The sequence below is a fragment of the Panthera uncia genome, chromosome F1 (assembly GCF_023721935.1).
Source record: "Panthera uncia isolate 11264 chromosome F1, Puncia_PCG_1.0, whole genome shotgun sequence".
NCBI lineage: Eukaryota > Metazoa > Chordata > Mammalia > Carnivora > Felidae > Panthera > Panthera uncia.
Window position 1 is genome coordinate 55,873,858 of NC_064813.1, and position 21,677 is coordinate 55,895,534.

A 21,677-nucleotide genomic window follows, 5' to 3' on the forward strand; every position below is an offset into this window, starting at 1 on the left:
GGCTGAATTTCCAAATCTATGTAGAACTGTGCAAGTTATTTGGATGTTAAGATACTGGATATCAAGTTTCCACATTTAAACCAAACCACAAAGGTGAATTTTAAAAATCTTTGAAATTACAAATATTTGTTGCTCAGACATGAGACAAATTAAATGCACACAGTGACAAAAAACACACCTAACATTTCACACGGATACCTTAATGTAACTTTTTTTTAATCAAACAAAGTATCAATGAAAAAAACTGAATTTTGAAACAAGAGGTCTATAATTTCTGATATTTTCTGACATTCTGTGATTTCCTTCACATGAGAACATTTGCTCAGATTAAAATAGGATGTTCAAGAAACACCGTAACAAGGAATTAGAATCTCAAAAAGGTATGGAGAGTACCTTTGAATTTATCTCTTATGATATATCACATCAGAAGAAAAAAAACTATTACTTTTGAGCAACTATTCTGAGACAAACATTTTATATATGTTACCTCAAACTAAATTAAAAAACAGATAAAGTTCAAAGAAAACGTGAAAAGATCAGGCAGTTGCATAACTAGAAACTTAGGCCCCAGGGGCGCCTGGGTGGCGCAGTCGGTTAAGCGTCCGACTTCAGCCAGGTCACGATCTCGCGGTCCGTGAGTTCGAGCCCCGCGTCAGGCTCTGGGCTGATGGCTCGGAGCCTGGAGCCTGTTTCCGATTCTGTGTCTCCCTCTCTCTCTGCCCCTCCCCCGTTCATGCTCTGTCTCTCTCTGTCCCAAAAATAAATTAAAAATGTTGAAAAAAAAAAATTAAAAAAAAAAAAAAAAGAAAAAAGAAACTTAGGCCCCAGAATCAGATTGCCTAGGTCCACATCCTGGATCTAGGACTTACCAGCAAGTTAGCCCATATTTGCAAACTTTACTTGTCTCCGTAAAAGCATGGAAATCAGAAGTGCTTACTATCTCGTCAGATTGTTATAAGGACTTAAATCAAATAGCATACTAAAATCCTCAGTGCCTGACACATAGTAAGTTCTCAATGCTAATCATCAAGAGTTAGTTATTAAAATACTACAAAACATAAACAAAATATTGTATTTAAACCAGTCAAGCTTCATATTTCTAGCAAAGAATCATTTTAAAAGATGGGACTAAACCAGATACCTAGGATGCTTACAGTGGGAAGGACGCATATATAACATTCAATTATATATAAGGTTTTAAAAGTTGCTAAACTCAATTACATATAGATGGTAAGAAAGTAACAGTCTGGTACCTGGAATCATGGCTCAATTAGCTTTGTGATAATATTCTCATCTTTGGTACTGAAATACCAGGTAACTACTTCCTAATTGCCAAGCACATTCCTAGCCATATTATAAGTCCTAAAGCAGCACTATCATTTGATTAACACTGCATAGCTTGTAGAAGATCTCCATATACACGTCAAATAAACAATTTAACAGATGCTCTGTTACATACCACGTGCATGTGCCATGCCCTGTACTGGGAACAGAGAAAAATTCAAACATATTCCTTGTCCTTAGAGGATGTGTGACCCAATGCAGACAAACACATAACTACAGTACATGGTGAGTGCCGTAACAACTACTTAATATAAAAAAGAGGAGATAGTGAGAGAGATGTCACAAAATGCAGGGAAGAGTCACCGTCGGTCTTTCAAGAGCAGCCAGGAACTTTTCAAATTTACGTGAAAAAAAAAAAGGTTAACATGAGCAAAGGCAGAAAGAGGCAACTCACATATAGGGGTTATCACATAACAACTAACATATTCAGATTTCTATGTGTCTAAGTGCTTTATAGACATTAATTCACTTACACATGCCAAGGATTCTTTATCGTCCCTTTACTACAATGAGAAAACCAGATCACTTAGTTTATATAGCTGGACCAAGATCACAGAGCATTAAGTGGTGGAGTGGGGTTTGAAACCAGGGCTCCTGGAGTTCTAAAGCCCACGCTCACACATATTCTGCTATACTTACTCTCTACTCTCCTATGGCTTATGAAGGAGCATAAAAACTAGGAAACGTGGGGCTTACAGTTAAGGCCAAAAAGCAAGATGACATATTAAATTTTTAAAAATGTTTTATTTATTTTTGAGAGACAGAAACAGAGCATGAGCAGGGGAGGGGCAGGGAGAGAGGGACACAGAATCCAAAGCAGGCTCCAGGCTCCAAGCTGTCAGCACAGAGCCCGATGCGGGGCCCACACTCCTAAACTGTGAGATCATGACCTGAGCCAAAGTCTGAGGCTTAACCCACTGAGCCACCTGACATATTATTTTAAAACAGAAACATTCCTGGGGCGCCTGGGTGGCTCAGTCGGTTGAGCGTCCAACTTCGGCTCAGGTCATGATCTCACAGTCTGTGGGTTCGAGCCCCCAGCTCAGAGCCTGGAGCCTGCTTCGGATTCTGTGTCTCCCTCTCTCTCTCTGCCCCTCCCCCACTCATGCTCTGTCTCTCTCTGTCTCAGAAATAAATAAACATTAAAAAAAATTAAATGCATAAAATAGAAACATTCCGAAGGGGTGCCTGGGTGGCTCAGTCGGTTGAGCGTCCAACTTCGGCTCAGGTCATGATCTCACGGCTCACGAGTTCGAGCCCTGCATCGGGCTCTATGCTGATGGCTCAGAGCCTGGAGCCTGTTTCCGATTCTGTGTCTCCCTCTCTGCCCCAACCCACTCGCATTCTGTCTCTCTCTCAAAAATAAATAAACATTAAAAAAAAACTTAAAATAGAAACATTCCCTTGATATCAAGATTTGGAAACTTTTTCTAAATTGGAAAATTACAGTTTGTTCTTTGGCAATCTAATTCAGTTAGGCAATTTCTTTACTCTCCTAATTTTTCCATTAGACCAAAAACAATTGCCTTATTGTGGGCCGATGGCAACTAGGCCATCCCATCTACAGAGTTTTAGAAAATGCACTATTTTTCTTGTTCAAGAAAGGAAAGTACCTTGAAAAGCTTATCCCTCTAAAATCCATAATTCAATTTTAATACTGCTATAAAATGAATATATCGAAATACCACAATCTCAGAAAGACCATGTAGAATTGCAAGCACATAATGGGGTCAGCTAATGGTTCACTCCCTCAGTCAGTCACTGATTCATTCAACAAACATGACATCTTTTGTGTGTTGGCCACTGTGCTAAGTGCTAGAGACACAAAAGCAAATAAGCCTTCAAAGAGCTTAGTTTGGAAATTAAAAAAAAAAAAAAAAAAGCTTAGTTTGTGCACATAACTTCTGAACAAAACAATGAAAAATGTCTTATTTCTCCTCCATACTGAAATAAAAAGCACCTGACTCAATTCACAAATGACTCATACAATCAAACACAAGACAGCAGCAATTTGGATTTCCTGCCCCTGCAGAGACCTGGTATCTCTTCATAGCAGAATCAGAAACATCCAGGAAGAGAAAGACCTTGACAAATTCTTTATACGAGATATTTATGTTCATGAAGGTTTATCCATTTCTCGAGGCCCCTGATAGAAGTTTCTATTAACAAGAGGGGAAGGGGACTTAATCAGGCATCTCCCCCTATCATAGGAATATATTTTCTAAAGAAGTCAGAGCTTAATGGAAGGTGAAACAGAACTATTAGGAAGGTCAAAGATGTTTCTGAAGGTTGGTCTAGAATCCTAAGCCTATTTATAATACTGTAAGAAAATGAATTCTGATTCTCATCAACTCAAAAGTGGAAACCGTTTTTTTTTAAAGGGAGACATTTGGAAACTGGGTACTACCTTTATGGCTATTTCTACTCTGTGCCGGTGATGTAAATTTTGCAGCCTCCTGAAGTCTGCTGAAAATCATTTGATACCATTTTGCAGAGTGCTGTCTGACGGCTACTGTCAGCTGTTAAAAAGTGTTGGAATCTTGCACTTCACTGAGGTTATTTCTTATGCCCTCAAACTGTGCAAGCAGGCCAAGCACATTCTTTAAAAAAAAAAATGGTTTATATTAAAAAAATATCTGATGAATGTCTAATCAAGTTGCCATTCAGGCGAATAATTTTGTTCAGGCAGTCTTTCCCTCTGGTAACTTTTCTATGAAGGCTGGTGTTCTACAAGTGATCCCGTAGTCAGCGTTTTTTAAATGATCCTTAATCAAAGTTGTAGATAACAAAACCAACGTATTTAATATATTTAAGAACTGTGCACTATTCAGTGTCAATATGAAACATTACTATAGGACCTTAAGATCTATACATTCTATGTACTCATAATGAAATAACACTAACTTTTCATTATTACTTACTATAAAGAAAAGCTAAAAATCATTCACCATGATTGTCTCTTAGAATAAATAGACAAAAATCTCCTATGGGGCAGGGTAATTTTAAAGGCCCAAGCTGTGGTATAACTTAAGAGGTAAGCCAATTTAACAGTGTATTCTAGACTAAGGACACCAGAACATACAACTTCTTGAGGGTAGTCAGGGTCCAGTATGAAAATTCCAAACGCTCCACAATTCACCAAATCATTTAGCCATTGGCAATCACCTAGTTTGCTTACTAAGCTAAGTGGCACTCATTTTAGTCAAAGGCTAGACTATAGATTATAAGGTCATTTTAAATGTTTTCCCCATTTATTAAATAAGTAGCAAACATCCAATCTTCAGAAAGCAAATCTTTAAATGACACTGTCAGCAACTGCCTATGCCTTTCATTATGCTAAAGTCTAATTCAACAAAATTGATCAGAAAATTAAGCAAATGGGATTCACATTCACTGCCTTATAAAATTAGAGTTACTGTCTCTTCTGCAGATTCCTCTCTCTAGGTAGCGCTGCAAGAGGTGGAAATAATGAATCAGGGATGACTGAAGTTCCAGGGATGGCCTCACCCTGTAAATCTGAAGCAGACCGTCCACGCATCACTCTCTGAGGAACACCGGCTTCAAAGATAAACTTTAATGCCAATCTAATCTGATCCTAATTATCCTTTTTTCCTTTGCCTGCCACCACCCTTCTATTCTCTCCAATTAGACTCTTCACTCATTGGTGGCCAGTCTTTAGCAGTGCTCTCCGATAAAAATATAATGGGAGCCACACATTCAATTTAAAATTTAGTAGTAGCCATATTTTAAAAGTAGAAAAAAACAGGTGAAATTTTAATATGTTATGTAATATAATATGGCCAACATACCACTTCAATATGTAATCAATGTTAAATTATTCAGAAGAGATTTTACTTTTTTCCCCACACTAAATCTTCAAAATCTGATGTATATTTTACACTTCGAGCACATCTGTTCGGACGAGGCACATTTCAAGTGCTCAAAAGTTTATGTGGCTAGCAGCTACAGTATGAGACAGCACAAATCTAAAACAACTATTAGGTCTCTGGTGTCAGGTTGTCTGGGTTGGATACCCAGTTTTACCCCCTAAAGAGTTATAGGACCTTAGGCAATTTATGTAATCTCTTACTGTCTCTCAGCTTCGTCTTTAGCAAAATGGAGTGAATAACTATATTTACTTCATACTGTTGTTAGAATATAGCCAAAGCACTAGGAACAGTGCTTAGCACATAGACACTCTTAACGGCTGTTAAAATTATCATTCTCCATCCAGTGGTATTGCAAGAGTGGCTCAATATTCACAAATCAATTAACATGATACATCACATCAATACGAGAAAGGGTAAAAGCCATATCATTCCAATAGATGCAGAAAAAGCATGTGACAAATACAACATCTATTCATGATTAAAAACTCTCCACAAAGTAGGTTTAGAGAGACCATACCTCAACATAACAAAGGCCCTACAGAGAGAACCCAAAGCGAACATCATACTCAATGGGGAAAAAAGTGAGAACTTTTCCCCTAAGAGGATGTCCATTCTCACCATCTTTACTCACCATAGTACTGGAAGTCCTAGCTACAGCAATTAGCATAATGAAATAAAGGCATCCAAACTGGTAAGGAAAAAGTAAAACTCTATTTGCAATTGACATGATACCATATATAGAAAACCTGAAAGACTCCACCAAAAAACGACAACTGACAAATGAATTTCAGTATATTGATACAAAAATCAATATACAGAAATCTGTTGCATTTCTATATACTAATAATGAAGCAGCCAAAAGAGCAATTAAGGAAACAATCCTATTTAGGGGCACCTGGGTGGTTCAGTCGGTTGAGCGTCCAACTTTGGCTCAGGTCATGATCTCACAGTCTGTGGGTTCGAGCCCCGCATCAGGCTCTGTGCTGACCGCTTGCTCAGAGCCTGGAGCCTGCTTCAGATTCTGTGTGTCCTCTCTCTGCCCCTCCCCCGCTCACGCTTTGTCTCACTCTGTTTCTCAAAAATAAATAAATGTAAAAAAAAAAATTAAAAAAAAAAAAAAGAAACAATCCTATTTAGGGGCACCTGGGTGGTTCAGTCGGTTAAGCATCTGACCTCAGCTTAGGTTTGTGAGCTTGAGCCCCACGTTGGGCTCTGTGCTGACAGCTCAGAGCCTGGAGCCTGCTTTAGATTCTGTGTCTCCCTTGCTGTCTCCCTCCCTCCCTCAAAAATAAACATTAAAAAAAGTTTTTTAAAAATCTTATTTACAATTGCATCAAAAATAATAAGATACCTAGGAATAAACTTAACCAAGGAGGTGAAAGACCTGTACTTTGAAAACACTGATAAAAGAAACTGAAGATGACACAAAGAGAAAGATATTCCATGTGCACGAATTAGAAAAACAAATATTGTTAAAATGTCCATACTAGACAAAACAACCTACACATTTAATGCAATCCCTATCAAAATACCAACAGCATTTTTCACAAGAACTAGAACAATCCTAAAATGTGTGTGGAACTACAAAAGACGGTGAATAGCCAAAGCAATCTTGAAAAAGAAAAACAAAACATGAGGTATCACAATCTCAAATTTCAAGATATACTACAAAGCTGTACTAGGGACACCTGGGTGGCTCAGACAGTAAAGCATCCAACTCTTGATCGGCTCTTCACTGACAGCCCGGAGCCTGCTTGGGATCCTCTCCCTCTCTCCTGCTCACTCGCTCTCTCAAAATAAATAAAATAAACATTAAAAAAAAAAAAAAAGGCATACTACAAAGCTGTAGTAATCAAGAGTATGATACTGGCACAAAAATAGACCTATAGGTCAACAGAACAGAATAGAGAGGGCAGAAATAAACCCACAATCACATGATAAACTAATATGCAACAAAGAAGCCAAGAATATACAACGGGAGATAGACACTCTTCAACAAATAGTGTTGGGAAAACTGGACAGCTACATGTAAAAGAATGACACTGGACCACTTCCTCACACCATACACAAAAATAAATTCAAAATGGACTGAAGACCTAAATGTGAGACCTGACACCATAAAAATCCTAGGAGAGAGCACAGACAGTAATTTCTCTGACACTGGCCAAAGCAACATTTTTCTAGATATGTCTCCTGAGGCAAGGGAAACAAAAAGCAAAAACAAACAGTTGGGATGGCATCAAAATAAAAAGTTTCTGCAGAGCAAAGCAAACAAAACTAAAAGCCAAGCTACTGAATGGGAGAAGATATTTGCAAATGACACATCTAATAAAGGGCTAGTATCCAAGATATATAAGGAACTTAGACAATTCAACACAAAACAAATAATCCAATTAAAAATGGGCAGAAGACATGAACAGGTATTTCTCCAAAGAAAACATACAGATGGTCAACAGATACATAAAAAGATGCTCAACATCACTCCTCATCAGGGAAACACAAATCAAAACCACAATGAGATATCACTTCATACCTGTCCAAACAGCTAAAATCAAAAACACAAGAACAGTAAGTGTTGGTGAGGCTGTGGAGAAAAAGGAACCCTCACGCACGACTGGTGAAAATGTAAATGGATGCAGCCACTGTTGAGAACAGTATAGAGGTTCCTCAAACAATTAAAAATAGAATTACCTTATGACCCAGTAATTCCACTACTGGGTATTTACCCAAAGAATATTAAAATACTAATTCAAAGGGATACATGAACCCCTATGTTTACTGCAGCATTATTTACAATAGTCAAATTATGGAAGCAGCCAAGTGTCCATCAATAGATGACTGATAAAAAGGCGGTATACATAAACGATGAAATATTACTCAGCCATAAAAAGAATGAAATCTTGCCATTTGCCACGACATGGATGGATCTAGAGGGTGTAACGTTAAACGAAGTCAGTCGGAGAAAGACAAATACCATATGCTTTCACTCATATGCGAAACTTAAGAAACAAAACAAGCAAAGGGGGAAAAATGAGACAAACCCCAAGAAACTACAGAGAACTGATGGTTAGCAGAGGAGAGGTGGGGAGATGGGGGGGATGGGGGAGATCATAGGAGATGAGGATTAAGGAGATGTACAGAATTGCTTATTCACTATATTATACACTTAAAACTAATATAATACTGTATGTTAATTACATTGGAATTAAAAATAATAAAAATCCACTTACCTGGAAAAAAACTTCTTTAAAAATGGCAAATAGTGCCTACTGAAAAAAATCTAAAATAGATCATGGAACTCCTGCCCTCGTCTTGCTACTTTCATGCTGAGATTCATGTACCAGATGTTGCTCCTAAAGCAATAATTTTACAACTGTATTACATCAGCATAGCCTCTGTCTATAAGCCAAATATTTCAAAGGCTCATGTTTTAACTGGGTTTTCCCACTTCATTTCCCGAGCAACCTACTGAAAAACTGGCATTTCCAAGTACATGAGACAGTTCTGCTTAGTTTTGAATGTTTTAATTTGGGTGGGGGCGAGGGGGCGGGGAAGAACCTTTCTGGAGAGGTGAGCTTTCTTTAAATTTTCACACTCTTAGCCAATTTCCCTTAAAATTCACCGAAAAGCAAGGACTATGCTGAGGATTTTGATTCTTTGCAAAAGTTTGCCAGCTTAAAATATGTTGTTAGTCTACTTCATTTGATGACATTACCCTTCATTCCTGCTTTCATACCACATCTTGAATCATTCTTGTTCTCTACATTAAAAGAAAATTTCATAAGCTGATCTCTTTTGTCTCCACAACTTACATAATGTGGAGAGAAATGAAAACAAGTAAGACGAAGTAATAATAATAATAGTAACAAAAAGCAACTACCTCTTCAGTGATTAGTAACTTGACTTTTCAGTCCTGAAGTTTTTTATACCCGTCACTGAAGATGACTATTTTGAACTGTCTAAAGGGGTTGATAACATAAGCACAAACTGATGGTCTTATCCTGATCAAGTTCAACACTTTGCCTGAATGAATAAAACCAGTGACTTCAAAATGTAAAATGTAACTACATCTCCTTCTGGAGAGAATTTATCCCCAAAGAGATCAGATTATACTGGTATAGAAGAACTGTTCAGTCTCTCATTTGATAAATGATATAGTTATTGACACAGAGAAAACACATTTTAATTCAAACATGAAAAATTATAGATTTTTTTTAGGGGTACTCCCAGTGAATGAATTATTCTACCAACAAAAGCTCAAATAAGAAATTCAACTTTTCTTTCTGTAGCTCTTTTTAATTCCAAAAATACCTTAGTCTGATTTGCTTCTGAACAGTCTGTCCTCATAAACTGAGTGTATGTTTTTCATATAACAAGAACCTGAAGCTAGAAAGGAAACTGAATCCTGAAGCGGGCAATTAATTTGGCAGTATTTGCTTTTTCCAATATGAGCATGTCAAGATCAAAAACTAAATGAGAAACTGAAATCGTTAAATGTTAGAAAAAGAAAAACTTAATTTAATCTCCATGGTCTAATAAAAGATCTTATTAGCACAGAAGGAAATTCGTTTCCATTCTTCCTGAGACAAGAAAAAAAGAGAGAATGTACTTGTTTCTATAAAGAGCAAGAACCTCTAGAACCCACGGCTTGTAAGTAATTCAGAAACTTCAACAAAATTAGCTGGCTCTCTTGGCCAAGGCAAAGAACCCATCACAGAGCAATACGAAATAAAAAAGGACTAAAGAACAGAGAAACTGCTTCTTAATTTCCTATGCCTCAGAATTATTCATCTTTTTCTATTTCTAGGGAAATGGTAAAATAAATTGCATATTAGCATATTCTTTTCAGCACATAAAATATGCAGCAATCTAAAATGAAGAGGCCATCCCATTTCTACAAGCAGCTTCTTTCAGAACACCATGATTAAATCAGACTAGCTCTTCAAGGGTCCTTTCAGTTCTAGAATTCTAATGACTTCTGTTGTCAAGTAAGTGTATGCTCTTAATAGTTCACAAAATGACAGAACTGAAAATATCTTTAAGGTCTAAAATATCCTCCTCCTCTAGAAAGTTTATAAAAATAAATATGCTCCCTTTGCCCCAAATCCTAAGAACTCTTTAGACCCATCTTAACAAAAACAACAAAATCTACATAGACTTAACATGATTTAATTGCCCTAGTCCATTTTCTATTCATTTTGTTTTTCAAAAGAAATCATAAGGTCAATAATGTGTATGTTAGAAAAAACTTTTACATGTTTTATAATTGTTTCCTACAATGTCACACTTACGTATTACTGATTTATTATATCCAAAGCTTCAGAAAAAGACAATCATGGCTAATAAGGTGAGGATGTGAAATATGGGTGAAGGTATGTAAATACTGCTAGCTATAGCTAATTCCTGCATATTCTAAAGAAGCCAATTCAACACTATTATTTAACTCATTATAATATTCAACTAGTACTAGTAGTACTAGTGAGAAAATTTTCCTTGTATTTGAAGTAAATTCTTCTAATGCCAGATTAACTTTGCTATTACCTGCCGCTTTAAAAAAAAATACAGATAAAGTCTGATAACAATCTTATTTTATCGCATGAGAACCGTTTTTCACTTATCAGGAAAGCAAGTCAAAGAAACTGTAACAAAGAATGATGACAAGTATGTGTGTAAATAGGCACTTCTGTTTACCATGGATAGGAGTGAACCCAACCACTTTTTAGAGTAATTTGGCAACTGTAACCAAGATTTAAAATGTGAATGTCTATCATTCAGCAATTCCAACCCTAGAAATGTACACACAGAAATACCGATATCATACGTAAACACACGCATAAGGATGCTTACTAGAGCATTTTCTTATAGCAAAAATTTTGGAAATAATCTGAATGTTCATTGATAGGGGAATAAATACAGCCTGGTAGAGTCTTCATTGGAACACTGTGTGGTCATTAGAAAAAATGCTATAGAGTTGCGTATACAAACTTGGAAAGATGTTCACATCAGATAAGCACAAGGGAAAAGTTCCAGAGTACATATTTGACAAAAATGAGACTATAATACAAAATTAAAATAAATACCCAAGCAGCATGTGTGTTGTCTAAGCAGAGAGTCTCAGAGGAGTCTTACCACAGCAGCACTTTACAATGGAACTTTGATGCTGGAAGTGTTCTGCATCTGTACTCTCCAATAAGGTGTCCACTAGACACATGTAGCCACTGAGCACTTGAAATATAGCTAGCATGACGGAGGAACTGAATTTTTACTTTTATTTCTATTAGACTTAAAGTACCACATATCACTAATGGCTACCATATTGAACAGCACAGCACTGAAGTTTTAACACCTAGAAGGTGGGATATGAGCAGCCAGAAGGTGACTTTCATGTCTGATTTTATATACTTAAAAAAAAAAAAAAAAAAAAAAAAGGCAATGTGACAATGAGTAACTAAGTCTCTCTTAACCTTCTCTCTTCCAGGAAATTTGTGAGACCTCGGCTCACATGGCACAAAGAAAAGCGATCTGTCTTTGGAAGACTATTTCTGTTCTTCTTTTCAAGGAGAAATATGGGCATGGCACACACCTAAGAGATTCAAGGATTCCTTTCCATCAGGAAGGTTCACTTAGGGTCTCTATAGTTCCAAATGGTAATCAGCATAGTAGTCATGCAAAAAAATACTTCCTGTCTTATAATTCCAGGATGGCCACTTTAAATAATACTAAATAGCACCTGAGGAATGCCTTGCTAAGAAGATTACCTCCCTTCTGGAATACAGCCACCCAACTGGTCTTTCTACTTCCACTTTCACCCACCAGTCCCATCCATTCTCTTCTTTGCTGACAAAACAATGTCGCCAGGATATTAGCTGGTTATGCTACTTCTCAGCTCAAATTCCTTTCATAGATTGCCACTGCTAACTCTGGCAAGTTTCAAACTCCATCACCACTGCTACAGCCCTAGTTCTGTCTTTACTTCTGAAGGCCCTCATCTGACTTCTATAAACATCTCCCAAACGGTCATCTACCTCTAGCTTTGAACTACCCAATCTATTCTTTTCACAGCCACCAAATCCATCTACCCGCAACTCAAATCCTGAAATGCTATGCTTTTGCTTAAAACCATCAATGTCTACTCCCTGCCTGTAGTAGAACTTCCTAGTAAACTACAAATAGGCTACCGGTATCTCTCATCTCTCATGACAGCCAGGTAGGGCTTGGGGCTATTCGAACTACTGGCAGGTCACTTCCCACCATGAGCATCTTTATTTATTCTGTATGACCAATTTATTACCATACTGATACACATTTTTATTATGTTAAAAAACATAAAATTCACCATCTTAACCATTTTTAAGTGTACAGTTCAGTAGTACAAAATATATTCACGTTGTTGTGAAACAGATCTCTAGAACTTTTTCATCTTGCAAATCTGAAACGCTACACCCATTAAACAAGGCTCTTTTCCCCCTCCCCCACCCCCCACCCCCGGCTCCCAGGTCCCAGTAACCCCATTCTAATTCTCATTTCTATGAATTTATTTACTTTAGTGGAATCATGTAGCATTTGTCTTTTTGTGACTAATATTTCACATAGCATAATGTCCTCAAGGTTCATTCCCATTGTAGCATGCTGTATGATTCCCCTTAAGGCTGAATAATATTCCATTGTATGTATACATATTTGGTTTATCCATCCATTCAACAATAGACATTTGGACTGCTTCTACTCCTTGGCTTTTGTGAGCAGCACTGCTATGAACACAGGTGTGCAAATATCTCTTTGAGACAGTTTTCAATTCTTTCGGATATACACTCAGAAATGAGACGTAAATGAGACTGAATTATACAATTCTATTTGTTTTTTGAGGAAATTCCACACTGTTTTCCATAGCAGTTGCACCATTCTACAATTCTGCCAACAGTGTAGAGCTCCAATTTCTCCACAGCCTTGCCAGCAGTTGTTATTTTCTGGGGTTTTTTTCTTTAATAGTAGCCATCCTAATGGGTGTGGGGTGATCTCTCATTATGGTGTTGATTTGCATTTCTCATGATTACGGATATTGAGCATCTATTCATGTTTATTGACCATTTCTATGACATCATTGGAAAAATGTCTGTTCAACTCCTTTGTCCAGGTTTTGGTTTTACTGTTGAGGTGAAGTAGTTCTTTATATATCATGGATACTAACCCCTTATTAGATAACATGATTTGCAAATATTTTCTCCCATTCCGTAAATGGCCTTTTTACCGTTGACCGCATCCTCTGATTCACAAATGTTTTAAAGTTTGATATAGTCCCATTTGCCTGTTTTCTCTTTTGTTGCCTCTGCTTTGTGCGTTATATCCAAGAACTCACTGGGAAGTTCAATGTCATAAAGCTTCCCCCTATGTTTTCTTCTAAGCATTTTATAGTTTTAGGTGTTATATTTAGGTCTTTAATCCATTTTGAGTTAATTTTTGTATATGGTCTAAGAAGTCCAATTTCATTCTTTTGTATATGGATATGCAGCTTTTTCAACACCATTTGTTGAAGAAACTGTCCTTTCCCCCACTGAGTGGTCTTGGTATCCCTGTCAAAGATCACCTGACCATATACGCAAGGGTTTATTTCCGGACTCTACTCTACTTGTCTATTTGTCCGTATGCCAGTACCACATGGTTTTGATTAGTGCAGTTTTATAATATTTTGAAATCAAGAGGTATGAGTCCTCCAACTTTTTTCTTCTTTTTCAAAATTGTTTTCACTATTCAGATACAAAGTTTCATTTTTTATGTGTCCTATGATGAAAAAGACTGGGAATGACTGAGCCCTATAGATTACCTTCAAACTTTTTGTTTATATACACCCCCAAGAGTTTTTCAATGGTATGTATCCCCTGCATAAAAGATACAATTTCTGATATATGATAAACATGGACATTTTCATATAAATGTATACCATCCTTTTAAACTTATTCAGTAGATTCCATACACTATAGGGAAAAGATACCAATATCCATTAAAAAATGATGTTCTCTAAAGGTAGTAAGTACTCCCTTCTTCTCCTTAAATGCCTATTTCCATTCCATTTCCTCCACAGAGTGCTATTCTAATTATTCATCCAAAAATTTCTCCGCAAAAACATGAATTGAGAAAAATCTTTGCTGTGACAAGAATTTTATTAGAATTATGTATTAGAATTTTTCTTCTTGACCTATTTCAATTATTATTAGGAGCCAATAACAGAGAATAACAACATACATATATCACAAATTTTGATGACTATTAAACTTAAATAGCAAAAATTATTTGGAAATGTCTCGAGATGCATGGAGAGTTTATGGGGCCTTGATTAAAGGGGACTTTTTCTAAATAATCTGGAGCAACTTACTATAATAATATTCAGAATGTATGAAAGGTGAGCCTTTATTTAGTAAAGTGGGAGAAAGGCAGGGTAGAAAGGAAGGCACTTCAAAGAGTACCTAGAAATTAGTTTACTTAAAACTATCTGTTGCCAAGTAACTCTTGGGCAAATTTCCATGTAACCCCAAGGTACTCTTAACTTCCATCTGATGATGCATAAAATTGAAGTTTCTCTGACAATTTCTGCAGGCTCATCCCTTACCATACCCCACTCTCCCGCAATTTTCTATTTGCAGCATCTGAACCTCATCCTGTTTCACATCCCTTGGCTGACCATTTCTCTCCACCTGACGGACATCCATTAAACTAAGACTCAGTGAAAGTAACAGTTGCTCTAAGAAGACTTCCGTGAGTCCCCTATATAGAATGAACACTCCTTCATTCTCCAACTGTCATGTGCCAAGTTACAGAACAACACCTTTAACACTCCTTTTACGTGCTTATTTCCTTTACTGGCTGAAAGCTCCTTGAGCAAAGGGACTTATTTTATGCCTACTTTGTGCTTAGTACACAGGAAGTACTCAACAAATACTAGCTTAATGAAACAAGACAATGCCTGTCTCAATTTCCTCACTGACACATTTTATCTGTAAGAGCTCTTCCGATTTTAAAAAGCTAACAAAATCCAGTAAACCCATAAGTTTTCTGAAATTCCTATAAACGTTCCACTTTCAGATTACATCTCTACCCCTAGTATGATCTGAAACAAGAGAAAGCATTTTCACAAGGTATAAAAAATGGGTATTTTATGCCCTTTGTAATATCCCATCATGTAAAGTGATTCCATGATTTTAGGTTATCCTAAAAAGCACACTTTGCTCAGCAGTTGTATAAAAACATGACTTTAATAGACGACTCCAAGGTAATTTCCTGCTTGCTTTATCTTCTATCTTTCCGGTAAAAGAGGCAGGAAGGAAAGCTGCCTTACTTTTTTAGTATGCCACCTGGAAATTATTTTATTATCAGGTAATTATGAGATCCACAATACTGTAATATCCAAATTACCTCCAAATATTCTGATTCTCCCTCTCTGTATGTCTATTTTCTACACTCCCCCCCTCAACTCAATTATAAACATCAGAAAGCTCTGGTCCAGAAATCCAGTCTCACTGGAAATTATGCCACCATAGTTTATGTGCAGACCCCTACTACTACCCATCTATGAAATTTCAAAGCATGAGACCAAAATTTTTGTCTGAAATAGCATTTGATTTAGTAGAAACAATTACTAATAGTTACCACTAATATAAACAATGGGAAATAGTGTAGGGTTAAAGATCTTTTTTTTTTTTTTAATGTTTATTTATTTTTGAGAGAGAGAGAGTGTGTGAGTGGGTGAAGGGCAGAGAGTGAGGGAGACAGAGAATCCAAAGCAGGCTCCAGGCTCTGAGCTGCCAGCACAGAGCCCGACGTGGGGCTGGAACTCTTGAACAGTGAGATGATGACCTGAGCCGAAGTTGGATGCTTAACCAACAGAGCTACCCAGGTGCCCCAGGGTTCAAGACCTCTCTTAAAGCCATAGAAGACAGGGGCGCCTGGGTGGCTCAGTCGGTTAAGTGGCCGACTTCGGCTCAGGTCATGATCTCGCGGTCCATGGGTTCGAGCCCCGCGTCGGGCTCTGTGCTGACAGCTCAGAGCCTGGAGCCTGTTTCAGATTCTGTGTCTCTCTCTCTCTGACCCTCCCCCGTTCATGCTCTGTCTCTCTCTGTCTCAAAAATAAATAAACGTTAAAAAAAAAATTAAAAAAAAAAAAAAGCCATAGAAGACATTCTCGTTTCATAATTGAAGATACAAAGTACCATAAAGTCATACTCTTATTCTCTGACAATTCAAACATAGAAGAGAGTAGTACAGAGTTCTGGGTCTCCAGGCACCGGGTTATCACTATGTCTATGGCAGCTGTCCACATTAAAAGAATTACTGAACCAACTAATGAGCCTTCAAGATCATCACTTACCTACAACAAATAATTCATGACAAGTAGTTGAGGGGTTTTGTTATTATTGTTGTTTTGGTTGTACATACCCCCTAGAGATGAGCTGGGATAAGAAATTAAAACTATATAAGCTAGGAAAATAAAATGATCTCATGACTTCTGCTTCCTAATAAAGTAATCATTTATAACACTAATAAAGTGAAGAAACGCAAAGCCAAACACCATCCGCAGGTTAAGGCAGGTCCTACTTACCTGCTCTTTTTACTCTGTAAATTTGCACCCTCACAAAACCTTAGTTCACGTTGTCCTAATGAAGACCTCTTTACAAAACTGGAGGTTTTGTAAAAAAAACAAACAAAAAACACCTGCAGTGATTATGGAAATCCATAGCCTTAGTCATTCCAAGAATTTGAAGTAAACTATCAACAGTATGACAATATATTTGATGATTTTTAATTTAATGCACTGTTTTAGCGGTAAAATATTGGCTTGGCAAATGGGCTCAACTGAGTAAGAGGTTCCGTCTCTATTTATTTTCTACTTGAATTGATGGTAGCCACAATAATACCAACACACACAAACCTGAGAGTTTGATTTAAAAGGGTAAGAAATTAAATCACCCTTGCAAACTCATGAGCATATTGCAAATTAATCTAGATGTTTATATCCCCAGATGACTCTATATCCCCACTGCCCAGATCGACACCGTAAGGCTAGCCTTCACTGTGCAACCTTGGACAAGTATTCACTCTGTATGTACCTAAATCTTAGCACCTACAACTGTGCCACACAATAGGGTAGGCACTAGCCACATCTGGCCACTGGCACATTTGGCACATCTGAAGCTTAAATTAAGTAAAATTAAAACTTCAGCTCTTCGGTAGCACTTGCCACATTTCAAGGGCTCAAGAGCCAGATGTGGCTAGAGGCTACCATACTGGACGGGACACAGTGATAAAAATAAATGGTATGATGGGGCGTAACAAAGGCAATTGAGTGGGCAGGAGCGACTACGTTAGATGAGATGGTCAGAACAAGCCTCCGTGAGATGTTGACATCCGAGGGGAGATGTGACTAACAAGATGCAGACAGAATGAAAGCTCTGCCTACAGCATCCAAAGAAGAGACCGGAACAAGGGCAGAGGCCCTAGGCACAGAGGAGCCTGACTGGTTTAACAACAGCGTGTCCGAAGCACAAGAAATAAGGGAGAGTAACATGAGGTGCCAAGAAGTGGCAGGAGGCAGGGCCTCAAGGGCCTTATAAAGCATGTAAGGCCTTTGGATTTTTATATTAAGCGCCATCGAAAGCCATGGCGTTCTAAAGGACAATGCTATGATCTAAAATGTCTTTAAAAGCTCGCTCTGACTACTTTGGGGAAAGAATGACAAGAAATCAAGGTCAGAAGCAGGAAGATCAATCAGCAGGCCGGTGTCACTGGCCGGGTGAAAAAAGAGGGGATCAGCGGCGGGATAGACAGAATGGGTTATTTTCGCCGCATTTCCTGTCCACAGTCTTGTATCTACTATCCTTCACACCTGGCTCCTTGAAAGAGTCAACTTCTTTTTTTTTGCTCTTCAATATCCTGTAAACATGCTTTCTGTCTCCACATTCCATGGAAACTGCCCTAAGGTCCCACTCACCCCCACCTGCCCAAAACCACCGAGCGTTTTTGCATCCTTTTTTTAAAAATTTTTTTAACCTTTATTTTTGAGACAGAGAGAGACAGAGCATGAGCAGGGGAGGGTCAGAGAGAGAGGGAGACACAGAATCCGAACAGGCTCCAGGTTCTGAGCTGTCAGCCCAGAGCCCGATGTGGGGCTCGAACTCACGGACCGTGAGATCATGACCTGAGCCGAAGTCGGATGCCCAACCGACTGAGCCACCCAGGCGCCCCGCATTTTTGCATCCTTGCCGGAGCTGACCTCAGCTGCGCCTGCAACTGCTCATCGCTCTTCCCTTTCATCAAATCCTGTCCCCCCTCAGCTCCCGGGCATGCTCTCACCTGGTTTTCCTTTCTCAGTCTTCTTCCCATCACATGACTCTTGAACACCACTGCTCCTCTAAGGAACATCTGCAGTACTCACTTCACTTCACTGCATACGTGATCTTTGAGACTCAACTGACACTTTTGGCTGGTAACTTCCAGGTTAACATCGCTGGCCCGGGATCCTTACTAAGCTTCAGACCTCCAGATCTAGCGTCCGACTGGACCCCCTCCCTTGGACGTACCACAAGCACGTAAGACGCAAAAGGCCCCAAACCCATCTCCTTCATCCTCTCATTACACACCCCTGCCCAAGCCAAAGGCATTCTCAACTCCGTCTCACTCATCAGCTCCAATGCCAACACCAGATCTGCACCAGGTCCTGCAGATCCTACCTCCTTTAGCAGCTTTCCAATCTCTCTCTTCCTCTCCAGTCCCGCCGAGGCTCTTTTAGTTCAAGCTCCCATCGCCTCCTGCGTTTCTGGGACAGCCTCCCACCAACCTCCCTGCTTCCCATCTCGCCACACTGCTACGGAAGCTCGTAACAGGTATTCAAAAACTCTGCTGCATACATTACGTAGAAGCCCGGCCGAGTCAGTTCTCTGCTTAAAGTCTTTCAAAGGCCTTTCCCACTACCTCCACGGGCTTCTCGCGATCAACCTCCCGCTTACCTTCACAGCCTCGTCTCCCCCACTCTTTCCCACGCCTCCTCGTCCTCAGCCATGCAACTTTCTGCCCTGTGATTTCAGGCCTCCCTTCCTCTGCACATTCTATCACCTCTCCCCTCTTTGCGTAGCTACTACTTCAAAGGTGGGCGCAGCTTCAAGGAGTGTCCTAGTGCCACATGCACACGCACGTGTGGATGGCCATACATGCACGTAGGGGTGTTAATGTAGATCTCTTTCCGTGTTCATTTCTCGGTCCCAGCTCCCACCTACACGGCAGACACTACCCTCCTTGATTTGCGCCACTACTGACTGGCACAGAGAGTCCTGACACCTTCCACGCTGGAGAAAGGGGAAGGAGTTTACTTAGCGGGGCCGGGTCTTTTGTCACCATTCCAGCATAGCACAAATGACAGCACTCACGGTACCGCAAAACCAGGCGGGCGCTCCAGGTGAGAAATATGGAGCAACCGGGAGACACCAAACGCACAGCCTTCCAACGGGAGAAATGTGGGGAAATTCCGAGAAACTCGGCAGTCTCTAACAAACCAGACTCGGGGTTGTATACTACCTGGGCAAGGACTCACTTCATACTGTTGGATGACAATCAACAGGGGGAGGGCGTCTCGTCTCAATAAAGCACATTAACTTTTCCTGGCCCAAGTTACGGTAATTGTACTTCCTGATGTGGATTCGCCCTCGCTTCCTGTCAGGTTTTCCTTATTTGGGAGCCGCCTACTCACCACCTCAGGAGTCACTCACTCGTCGATCAGACCATTTATTCTCTACATCTGAATGGGGGGTTGAGGGGGGGGGGAGGAATGGAGGGGAAGGGGCCGGAAAAAGGCAGGCGGTGGGCGAAGATAAACACTTTAGGAAGGGAGGGTGGCCAAAGGCCACAGTTCCGGGGATGGAGGGGTAGGGGCTGAGGCAGCACCCGGGGAAGGCGCTGACAGCTGGCAAGGCATGGGGAGGAGGCTGCGAACGCCGAGCAAGCCGTGCGGAACACGGGACCGCGGGCTGGAGGGGGGAGATAGAGAGGGCCCTCGGGCAGAAAGCTGGGGGTAGGGGGTGGGGAGGGGGGTAGGCAGACGCGTCAGGAAGCAAGGCGCAGTTCTGGCCAGAGGGCCAGGGCTGACGGGGTGTAGGACGAGGAGGACAGGGGATCAGCGCGGAGCGAAGAAGGAAAGCGCAGGGGGGAAAACTAGGAGCCCCGAGGGCAGCGGTGGCGGGGCGGGGAGGAGACCCGAAGCCGCCCAGCAGGGGCCGCGGGCGGAGCGGGGGAAGGGAGCGGCCAGGCAGGGGGCACTTACTGGGGTCCCTCCGCACGGCGCCGCTGGGGGTCTCCTCCCGCAGATGAGGGAAGAGGAAGTCCCGGGCGGCCTGGAGGTCCTGGAAGTAGCAGAACTGGACAATGGAGCAGGCCATGGCTCCGGGAACCCCGCTCGGGCACCCACCTCACCTCGCCACGCCCTGCCCCCCCGCCGCCCCACGGCTACCGCCGCCGAGCCCGCACTGCTTTAGCCGCGCAGGGGCGGGGAAACCAAACCGGAAGCTGTCAGCGCGCTCGGGCCCGCCGCCCCGGAGCGCTGCGCATGCGCGGGCCGGCCCAGGCGCCGGGGCCTGGCGAGGTCCGGGTCACGTGACCGGCGGCGGCCCTGGGGAGCCAACGTCTACGTGGAGGGTGGCTGCCGACTTGAATCCCAGCTCTGCGCCTACAGCCGGGAACGAACGCTTTTATTTGTTCTGGCTTTGAGCCAGAGATGACCTAATTGGACGTTGTCCACGCCAGCCTTTGAGCCATTTAACCAATCTTATTGATGTCCTACTATTGGCACGGTCCTGGTATTTCAGAGAAGAATCCCTGTTAAACTCGTGGCAGCCCAGCGGGGAACGGTATCCTGCAAACATCAGAGTTTGAAGAGATTACTTTCTCATCTGGAAATCAGCCCCATTAAGCCTAACTTTAAGTGCTCCTGCTGCAAATTCCCATAGTACTCTGCACGCCTAATATAGTACGGGTTATAATGTATTACATACTCTTTAAGTTTTCGACATTCATTTGCCCTTTCATTCATTCTCGTTCATCCAGCCATTCAGCAAGTATTTGTTGCTGGTCTTTTTTATGCCAGCCACGTGAGGCGCTGAGTATAAAAGAATAAAAGATGAAAGGCTTGTTCCCACGGAGCTAAAATTTTAGTGGCACACAAGTAGTAGGCAATTAATTACTCAACTATGTAACTGAAATCCTGACAATGCTGGGAAGGAAAGAAGTACGAAGTGGGAAGACAGTACATAACAGGGAACCTTACCTGGTGGTTGTTTTGGTTTTGGGGAGTGGGGGTGGAGAGTTACCAGGATCAGGAAGACTTTGTTGCAAACTCCAGGAAGGTGAGAGCTCATTTAACTCCCCTTCATGTCGGCGGTATCTAGCACAGGACCTAGCGCGTAGTGC

At 40.6% G+C, this 21,677-nt stretch overlaps 1 protein-coding gene across 4 annotated transcripts in view; it reads right to left on the minus strand.

Moving 5' to 3' along the window:
- Positions 1-20,776, minus strand: part of RAB3GAP2 (RAB3 GTPase activating non-catalytic protein subunit 2) — a 101,536-nt gene extending 80,760 nt beyond the window's left edge. For all 4 annotated transcript variants that reach the window (XM_049634571.1, XM_049634569.1, XM_049634570.1 and 1 more), the window contains exon 1: positions 20,536-20,776. In XM_049634571.1, the coding sequence (XP_049490528.1) occupies positions 20,536-20,650 (115 nt within the window). In that variant the 5' untranslated portion in view covers positions 20,651-20,776. The remainder of the gene's footprint in view (positions 1-20,535) is intronic.
- Positions 20,777-21,677: the final 901 nt, after the last annotated feature.